This window comes from Diceros bicornis, chromosome 6 (genome assembly GCF_020826845.1).
Source record: "Diceros bicornis minor isolate mBicDic1 chromosome 6, mDicBic1.mat.cur, whole genome shotgun sequence".
In the NCBI taxonomy this organism is placed as follows: domain Eukaryota; kingdom Metazoa; phylum Chordata; class Mammalia; order Perissodactyla; family Rhinocerotidae; genus Diceros; species Diceros bicornis.
The window spans coordinates 87178998-87189498 of record NC_080745.1 but is presented as its reverse complement, the minus strand read 5'-3'; the positions used below and the strand labels follow the sequence as shown (position 1 = coordinate 87189498).

Here is a 10501-nt window from a genome sequence, read left to right as displayed (position 1 = left end):
TTTCTTCTTGGGGCTGGAAGGGGATGAGGGTCAAAGATGCAACCTGGTTCCCGGAGGCTCAAGTTCTGCTACAAATGATGGAATCTGTGACTGTGAAGAAGGCCTGAGGGGCACTGAGGGTTGTGCTTGGCGGCCACCCTACCCTGGCTCACCTGCCCTCACTGAGGCATCTCACCTGGCTCGGGACCCACAACCTGCCAAGGTTTCCAAAGCAGCAGGGCACCTTGGCAGGGACTCAGACATTTCTCCAAAACCCCTGCTGCCCTCTGACCTGCTGGGCTCAGAGTGGAAGGGAAAGCCTGGAACACAGGGCAGGATTTTCGTCCTCCATTTCTGAGACAGCAGGATGTACTGAAGAGGGTACTGGTCCGGGAATGAACTTGGGTTCGAATCCAGACTCTGTCACCAACCAACAGTGACCCTGGGCAACTCACTTCTCATCTTTGAACCTCAATTTCCTCATCTTTAAAACGGGGATAATAGTCTTGCCAGGCCACGCCCACCTCACAGGGATGCTCAGAGAATCAAATAAGATCTCGAAGCCCAAGGGCTTTGTAAACTGTAAACTGTGAGAACATGAGAGCTTTTAAAACCGAGGTGACCGGGTCTGAGGCCGTGATCACTGTGATTCACTGGCGGGGAGGGAGATGTGCTGAGTGTTGCCTTGAAGTACAGTAATCAGTGCTGGCCTCAATCGCATCCCTAATTCAAAGGCGGGTGCACTGGGAAAGGGCGCAAACCCAAGCCCAAGTCTGTGTGTGTGTGTGTGTGTGTGTGTGTGTGTGTGTGTGTGTGTGTGTTGGCGGGGGGAGTGTCTCCCGAATGAAAGCGTTCGGCCTTCCCTCCCTAGCGCATACCCGTAGTCCCTGCGGTTGGGCGGAGGCATGCGGAGCCAGCGGCGCTGTCCCGGGGGGCGGGCGCGCGCACCAGACTCACCGACGCGTCCCGTCACCGAGGCGAGCGGCCCCCGCGCGGCGCGGGGCAGTCTTGGGGCTGCTGAGAGCACGCCGTGCACGTGGCGGGGGTCTGGGCCGCTCAAGTGCCAATCCGCGCGCAGCCCCCCGCCCCCGCGGCTCTCTCCCGGCCCCGCCTCCACATCCCCCTCCCCAGCTTCGCTTGGCCGCCCCGACCCTCCTACCGCCTGGAGAGCTGCGGCCGAGCCACTGCCGAAGGCAAACCCGAGCGCGGCCATCCCGGACCCCGCGCCGCCGGCCTCCGGCCTGCGGGCGGCGGGCATGCTGGCATGGCAGGACGGCGGGGCCAAGGCGGCTCCTTCCCACCACAAGATCTCCTTCTCGGTCCTGGACATCCTGGACCCGCAGAAATTCACCCGCGCTGCGCTCCCGGCCGTGCGCTCTGCTTCCCGGGAAGCCAAGAAAAGTTTGGCAGAGGCCGAAGCGGGGAAGGACGCCAGCCCGGGGGATCAGGCTCGGCAGAGGGAGAGCCCTGGTAAGGATGCGAGGAGGCCTTCGGCCTCGGGAAGCCCCAGCTCTGATGACGCGACAGAGGTGGGGGGGGACATCCAGGGACACGGTGAGTGGCCCTTAGTGGCGTCTTCCCCAAAGGGAGAAGGCGCACGGGACGAAGTGCGAAGTGTAGCCCTGTCTTGGAATTGGATTGAGGCAGAAAGGAGGCCCCCAGCATTCCAACTCAGGGATTTGCCACCGGAGCCCCATCCCTGCTCACCCGCCAAGCGAGTAAGCACCACGGCTCTGATTTGCTGGCAGTGAAAACTAATGCCCAGCGCCCACCTGACCCAGTCTCATTCATGTATCGGGCATTTAATGCGCCCGCCACGTGCCAGAACCTGGGCTAGAGACTGTTCTAAAAGTCATGGAAAACTTCAGAACCTGCGAGGTAGACAGCGTCATTAACTTTGCCCCCATTATATGGATGAGGGAGCTGAGGCTAAATCTTGTGTCGGGGTCTTAGTGAGAAGCGAGGTCAGGTTTACGCACTCAGTGCCCCACTTCTAACCATCCAGAGACACCTGCGGAGACTCCGCTGCCCCAAGCGCTCACTCTCCCCAGACCCAGTGGTTGACTGGGCTGGGGGCGGGGGTGGGGCGGAGTGATGGGAGGCTTTTGGTCCTTTCTCCTCGAAACCCCTTTTGACTTACTCCTAACTCTGGCGAACACTTGATGAGGGGTCCAGGAAAGTTTGTGTCCGGAAGGAAGGACAAACGACAGCAGGACCCATGTTGGGTGAGGCGTGGGCATGAGCTTCCCTGGAGGGACGCCGAGGGTCAGGGGCGCAGGTCTGGGAGAGGCTGGATGCCACGCAGCCTCCCGCTTCCCCTCCTCAAATTTGGCGGTGATTGTCTGGGGCTCGGGGTGCCTCTGGCGGCTGCTCTCGGGCCCAGGCGGTCGGCCTGGTAATTGTTGGATCGCCCCTCGGAGGCGCAGCGCTCCCCTCCCCCCACCCCATGATCGATATTCTATTACTGGCGCCTGCATATCTCCTGCCCGCAGCTTGCAGGTACCGACTTCAAACCCCCTTTCCCTGTCTGATCCTAATATTGTTCGATTAAAACTTACCTTTAATAGATGACATCTATCGATCCGGCCCCGCACAAATCTGAAACTCTATTAACACGGCAGGAGAGAGAAGATGGGAAAGGGGGAATTTCACTTTAAAAGGGGGGTAAGCTTAATAACTTCTTTTTTAATTGCTAGGCGTCCCAGACCAAAAGACGCTTCTAGGGACTGGGGAGACACAGCCCTAAACGCACTTGATGTCTTGATGTGTTAATGTACAATGACCCTATCCCCCCCACGGTGTCCCATAAAGTCTATTTTTCTTAATGCGGGGTGTCATTCATTCAAAATACACTTCCTAGACGCCTGCTAGGTGGCAGATGAGTAAAGGGCAAGAGGGCACTGCACCCCTAAACCCCAATTCCTGGGAAGCGCTTTCAAGGATGTGAGGTCGCGGGTAGGGGGAGCGCAATGCTGGGAGAGGGGCAGAGCTGGGGCTTGGGTTGGGGGCGAGCTGCGTGCTCTGGGGAGGACAAGGAGGAGGTCTGGGGATCTGGATGGGCCGGGTGGTTCGGGGCTTCTGGTCACCGCCCCCTTCTCTCCTAGATGCTGCTGCGTCCCCCCTGGAGGGCTCGGAGGCCGAGGACTCAGAGGACTCAGAGGACGCGGGGCGGCGGCGGCGGCGGCGGCGGGAGAGGCCTGCGCGCCTGCAGGCGGGCCCGGCGCGCTCCCCTGAAGCCCCTGCGGCGGCGGCGTTGGCAGCGGGGGAGCGCGGTGCGGGCGGCCTCGCTGGCTCCCCGGGATCCCCGCGGCCCCGGCGCCGGCGTGCCGAGCCCAGCTGCGCCAAGCCGCGGCGCGCGCGCACCGCCTTCACCTACGAGCAGCTGGTGGCCTTGGAGAACAAGTTCCGGGCCACGCGCTACCTGTCGGTGTGCGAGCGCCTGAACCTCGCGCTGTCGCTCAGCCTCACTGAGACGCAGGTCAAAATTTGGTTCCAGAACCGCAGGACCAAGTGGAAGAAGCAGAACCCCGGCGCCGACGGCGCGGCGCAGGCAGGGGGTGGCGCGCCCCAACCCGGGGCGCCCGGGGCGACGGCGGGGGCGGGCAGCGGCGGCGGCGCGGGGAGCAGCCCGGGTCCGCCCGGCCCGGGCGCTCTGCCCTTCCAGACTTTCCCCTCCTACTCCGCGGCCAACGTCCTCTTCCCAGCCGCCGCCTCCTTCCAGCTGACGCCCGCCGCCGCCGGGAGCCCCTTTGCGCCCTTTCTCGCGCCCTCCTACCTGACCCCTTTCTACGCCCCGCACCTGTGAACCCGAAGCCCCCCTGGGCCCCACTTCGTCGGAACTCTCGAATGATTGGTGTCGTCGTGTGGTCCCCACTCCATGGAAGGGCGCCGACGCGCAGGGACCGCCCCCTCCTGGTGCGCGGGTGTCTGCGCGCCCTTTCCCTTCCAGCTTCCGGGAGGTGCCGCCAGAGGGCAGGGAGAGGCCGCCTGCCGACTCCCAGCCGCGCCCCTTCCCGCCGCGCCGACCCCCTGAATCCACGCGATCCACAAAGGGGGTCAAGGATCTGCCTTCTTTAAAAGTGTCCAGGACAGAGGCTGTCCTCAAATCTTCCCGTTTCTGGACCTTACTCCTCACTTTCGGGCAGACTTACTTCAGTTCAAGGGCTCTTTTTGAGGGTCTGGGTGCTCCGCGCGGGGCTAACACAGCTGCGAGGATGGAGGCACCAGGGAGCCAAGACCACCTGCCTACCAGCTGCTCACACCTAGGATGGAATCTTCAAAGATTTTCGCTCACTCAGAGGGTGAGGAGCTTTCCATTTTCATAGATGATTGTTTCCCTTTTCATACTTGATTATTGGCCCAAACCCAGGGATTCTTCCCAAATACTGAACAAAGCTGGAGAGGGCTGGGTCCACGAGCACACGCTGCCGCTGTGAAATGGACTATTTTTTAAATGCATAAAGCTCTACATTTTAGATCTTCATTTGAGATTCGGACTTGAGCTGAGTTTGTTCCAAACAGACACTCCACAGGCTATTCCTGAGATAATGGTACCTTATTTTCTGAGAAGACCAGAAATTTGTGCTAGGAAATGTTAACAGCTTTGTAGCCAGACTTACCTGCCAAAGTAGACACGGTTCTAGTGCACTGGAGTTTTGAGAGCAGCTTTGACAAGCCACCGTGATGGCCCGAAAGGCGTAAAAATGGTAGTGAAGGGACTAGAGGCTCAACTGAAATCTTGAAGTCTATGCATGAGACTGCCTATTTTGATTTGCAGGATTTGATACTTTAAAACTTCAGTCCTGGCTAATGTCTCTGTCCCAGCGATTCCGAGGCTGCAAGTAGTGAACAAAGCTGGGCAGAGTTAGCTCCTGCAGCACACACTGCTGGTATGAATTGGACTGTTTTTTAAAAGCACAAATTCAAGGTTTTTAGAGCTTCATCTAAGATTCTGACTTGAAAGCAATTATTGTTCCAGACTCTCCATAATGGCATGGCGAACAAGCAAAAGGTTGTAAGGGACTGTGAAAGAAATGCTTCTTGGGTGTAAAGAGCTACTGGGGAAGCAAAAGGCATATTCATGATGGATTCAACTGTAGGAACTTGACATATGGACATGCATTCTCACTGCTGCTTTATCTCCCTTAAAAATTAATTCTTCTGTAAAGTTCTCTTGCCAGCTTTGTTTGCAATACTCTTCCCTTAGTCTTCTATGTAATATGGTTTGTAGCCCGTATCTCAGAAACCCAGAAGTCCCCAGCTAGGTCATGTATGTTTCATTCTCCTCCTTATTTGATTACCTGAGGCCTACTGATATCTATGTGGATACCATGTTCCTTGCTATTTCTTGATAGCCTATGCCGTTAATAATTGTATTTAATGATCAATGGCTTCATATAAAGTAAAAGCATGCTGTTTGGTATTATGAACACATGATATTATAATCTTGAAATATCTAGTTCTATTACTATCAAGAATGAAAGAAAATATCCTCCCTTTCTCCCAAATTAAATGAAGACTTCATATTCATGTGACTCTCACAAGATCTGAGAACATGTATTATTTGTGTGTTATTTACTAATTAGACTCTTTTCCTTCTATACTAAAGAAGAAAAGTGTCCCCAAACAACACATTGTAACTTTCTAGAAGACAGTTGATGCCAGATGAGATTAAAAATGCAGTTACTGTAGTAGAGAATATTGTTTATTCACTTTATATGTTGATAAACACTCCTGTGATAACTATTTGTTGGTTTCTCAAAAGCAACCTTCCACGTGTCGTGAACAGGCAATTCAAGGGCACAGAGGCAAGATCTGTAATAAAGAAGCTGAGTTTCTGTAAGACGTGGGAAACACTTCATTCCTCTCAGGCACCTGAGTCACAGAAGACTCCACTTGAAGAGAAGGAGGAGGGAGGGAGGTGGGAAGCTAATCAGTCTGTGGACCAGCATGGAGGGCTGTAATTCCTGACTCCGTTTCTACAAATTGTAACTCAGTAATGCTCTAAGTGTGTGGCTTTGGACTTCTGCTGCTTTAAAAAGCTCAGTGGCTTTCCAACCAAATCCTCAGACTCAATCTATTGATGTGTTTGTCTAATAAATTCATTTTGTAATGATTTCTTGTTGAATTATTTCTTGTTCTCTATTAGCAAAGCTTTTAACTAATTTTATAATTATCAGAAGTTGTGTGTATCCTCTTTCCCCCACCAGCTGGCATTCACAAATAGAGAGTATTTCTACTGTAACACTACTTTCTTATGCCATCTTTTTCAGACTTTTGCTAGATATGCACCTACTGGCTATACCTGCAGGCAGTATATACAAACACACAATTAGGGCCATTTTCATACCAAAAGCAAAATGTCTTACAGAATTTTTATTATTGGCTACAAATTAAATCAACACCTATGTAGTGGATTGCTAGGACATTAACTTCCTAGTACTTTACAAGTTCTTAATACTGCATAAAGGGCCTGGTAGATAACTTTTCAGACTTGGGCTGTCTGCTGGTCATAGATTTCTGATGTTAAAAATGACCATTTTAGATCCCCACTTGAAACCATGTAGCCAAAGAGCCTTATATTTAAGGGGGTGAGTGGAGAGCATTTCTTACACTGAGAGACCTCCATCCATTTTATGGGCACAGATCAATGTACTATAATTGTCTTTTTAGAAATAACTCGCAAGAACCTTTTAACTAGCTTTTAAAATTATGAGTAGGCTAACATAAGAAATTCTTCAGTAAGTGCTAAGTACACTAGAAAATGTAATTTCACCCTAAGGTCAGTTGAAGGGGAGTATCTAAGAGTCCAAGCAGTGAGAAGACACAGTTTCCAGGAAAGAGAAACAGAAAGTGCACCCCTGCCCCCTCAGCAGGAGGAAAACTCAGAAGGAGCCGGGCTGTGGAGATAAAGAGAGAGGGAAACCCAGCTCCAGACACCCAGGAGGGTCTCTGCTGGGCATCAGCCGGAGAAAGCCACTCTTGCCACACCTACCCCTTCCTGGGTCCCTTGGGCTGTGGTCTTCAAGGACTACAAGTGAGGCCCCTGGCCTCTGAGTGGCTGGGTTCAAAGCCACTTCCACCCGTCAGTCAATATGTGACCTTGGAAAGTTCCCCATGTCTTTGGGCCTCAGTTTGTTCCCCATAGTGCCTAGCTCAGAGGACTAAAGAGAGGACCACATGAGAGTTTATGTAGAGAGCACTCAGCTTCGTGAATGAACAAGCACAATGAAGACAGTTATTATTCCGATTGAAACTGGAAAGAACATTAAAGATGCTGTACCGAGCCCAACCACCTCATTTACAAAGTTTTTACTGCAGCATAGTAAACATACAGAAAACTGAATATATCAGTTGTGTACAGCCTGGTGCATTTCACAAACAGAACACCTTATAATCAGCACCCAGATCAAGAAACAGAAACCCCTGGTGTCCCCTTCCGATACTTACTTCCTGGAGGATAACCACCATCCTGACTTCTAACAGCATCGATGAGCTGTGCCTGTCTTTTCCTTTTTAATCATAAAAATGGAATCCTATAGTATGTACTCTTTTGTATTTGGCTTTCTTTGCTCAACACTATTTATGAGTTTCATCTATGTTGTGTATAGTTGTAGATTATTCATTCCTATTACTGTTGGCATATTATTGTAGACACATGCCTCAACTTATTTACCCATTCTACTGTTGATGGGGAATCGAATGCTTTTGGGCCATTTTGATTAAACAGTCTTATACATATATTTTGGTAAACATATCTTCTTATTTCCATTGGTAATATATCTAGGAGTGGGGTTACTGGTGTGCATATGTTTACGTTTAGTAGAAACGGCCAGTTTTCCAGTGTGTTTGTAGCACTTTACATTCCCACCTGCGAGGAATGAGAGTTCCAGGTGTTCCACATCCTCCCAACACTCAGGATTGACCGCCTTTTCCATTCCAGTGATTCTGGAAAGTATGTGGTAGTATTACACCGTGCTTTTAATGTTCATTTCCTGATGAGTAATGATGTTGACTACCTCTCCATATGCCCGTTGTCCATTTGGGTATCTGTTTTGGTGAAGTGCCTAGTCAGATCTTCTGCGCACTGCTTAACCCCCTCATTTACTGGTTCAATAAACTGAGTCTTAGAGAGCAGGTGACTTGCCCAAGGTCACACAGCTACTAAGAAAAGGGCAGAGCCTGAAACCTGGGCCTAATAACCCCAGGGTGGTTTAAATTGTACATGGGGCCACCAATCATATAAAATATTTGGTAAAAAAAATATTTTTAAACCATCTGTGAGCTGTCTGGGCATTTTGTAGGTACAGGTGATGTGTCAGAATCAGAAAGAAAGGGTATCCACTGCTCCTCCTTCCTCCCTCCCTCCACCCGTTCCCTCCTGCTGCAAACGTGTATTGAGCACCCATTTCGTGCCAACGACTGTTTTGGGTGATGGGAACTTATGAAGGCAAATGGGGTCCCAGGCACAGGGAAGATTACAGTCTGTGTATTCCCTTCCTTTCCTACCACCAGGGTGGTTTGTGCAGTCAAAAGATGACGGCCCTATTTCCTCTCTCCACCACTTACTAGCTCTGCAATCCTCCTAAATTTTCTAAGCCTCTGAGAGGCACATATTATGCTGTCAGTAAACATTAAACTTCCCCCAAGTGGAGACTGTGTTTTAAATAAACCGCTCTCCTAGGCAGCTGCTGATCACACGGGTGTCCTCCTCTGCAAGGTTTCCCCCACCAAGAACACTGGGGCAGGAGATGACAGTCCACACAGAAGAGCCGAGTGGACAATCCTGTAAAATTACTTATTTAAAAAAATCGATTCCCTTCTTGTGACGATTTTATTTCTTGCGAGTTAATACATTTACAAAAGGGGCTGATGTTCTCTTTGCTTCTAAATAACTTGCAGATTCTAAGGTAGAAGGTGCTGGATCTGGGGCAAATTTAGACACCACTTTCACAAGTCCACACTCAAGAGGTCTAAAATTACCACAAATGTGCAGGAAGGTTTTAAAATAACTGTGGAAAGGAGAGTTTATTCCCTTTTTGAAAGTTCCATTCTTTCACTAGTGTGTTTTTTCTAAAGTATTCTGGTTTTGCATAGGGGGCTGTTTTTAATACATCATCATGGCTGACTAAATCACTCCAAGTTCCCAGGAATTCAGGATACTTAATTCCTACAAATATCTCTACAGGGAGAAGAAAACTAACTCACTCTTCTTTGATCTTAAAAATCCCCACTCATTTCCAAGCAAGATTTTGGTGGAATCTTTTTAAAGACTTCGAAATTTCAAGCTTGGTCTCCAATTTGAAATTAGCTCCCTTCCATATAAGTCAATTCAGTAATTGGTGAATAGTAGCAAATAGCAACTATGCTGGAGATAATCCAAAGACAACATGTCTTGTGTGATAAATTCACAGGCTGACTTCATAAATATACTTGACATTGAATCACACTTCTAAATCTTTCAAAACACTAATTTTTTTTAATTGTGGAAAAATATACATAATATAAAATTTACCATTTAAACCATTGTAAGTGTTTGATTTAGTGGCATTAAATATATTCACAATGTTGTGCAATCATCACCTCTATCTAGTTCCAGAACTTTTTCATCACCTCAAGCAGAAAGCCTGTACCCATTGAGTGGTTACTACCCATGCTTCCCACGCCTGCTCCCCCAGCCCCTGGCAGCCACTATCTGCTTTCTCTACGGATTTGCCTATTCTGGATATTTCATATAAATGGGGCCATATAATATGTGGTCTTTTGTGCCCGGGTTCTTTCACTCAGCCTGATGTTTTCAAGGTTCATCCATGTTGTAGCAGGTATCAGTACTACGTTGCTTCTTCTTCTTCTTCTTCTTTTTTTTTTTTGGAGGAAGATTGGCCCTGAGCTAACATCTGTTGCCAATCTTCCTCTTTTTCTTTTTTCTCCCCAAATCCCCAGTACATAGTTGTATATCCTAGCTGTAGGTCTTTCTAGTTTTATGTGGGACGCCACCTCAGCATGGCTTGATGAGCGGTGAGTAGGTCCACACCCAGGATCCAAACCAGTGAACCCCAGGCCGCTGAAGCAGAATGTGTGAACTGAACTGCTATGCCACCACTACTTCATTGCTTTTAATGGCTCAATAATATTCCATGTTATGGATAGACCACATTTTGTTTATCCATTCACCAGTTGGTAGACATTTGGGTTCTTTCTACCTTTTGGCTATTGTGAATAGTGCTGCTTTGAGCATTCGTGTACAAATTTTTTTTTTTTTGGTGAGTAAGACCAGCCTGGAGCTAACATCCGACGCCAATCCTCCTCTTTTTTTGCTGAGGAAGACTGGCTCTGGGCTAACATCCATGCCCATCTTCCTCTACGTTATATGGGACGCTGCCACAGCACGACTTGACAAGCGATGCCTCGGTGCACGCCCGGGATCTGAACCTGCAAACCCCAGGCCGCCGAAGTGGAGCGTGCGCACTTAACCACTGCACCACCGGGTTGGCCCCCCAATTTTTGTTTAAATGCCTATCCT

At 49.9% G+C, this 10501-nt stretch overlaps 1 protein-coding gene across 1 annotated transcript; it reads left to right on the top strand.

The window, feature by feature from the left end:
- The first annotated feature begins 834 nt into the window (after positions 1–834).
- Positions 835–6095, top strand: NKX1-2 (NK1 homeobox 2). The gene is made up of 2 exons (XM_058544233.1): positions 835–1449; positions 3084–6095. Exons 1-2 carry the CDS (start codon positions 885–887, stop codon positions 3782–3784), a joined length of 1266 nt encoding a protein of 421 aa, XP_058400216.1. The 5' UTR covers positions 835–884; the 3' UTR covers positions 3785–6095.
- Positions 6096–10501: the final 4406 nt, after the last annotated feature.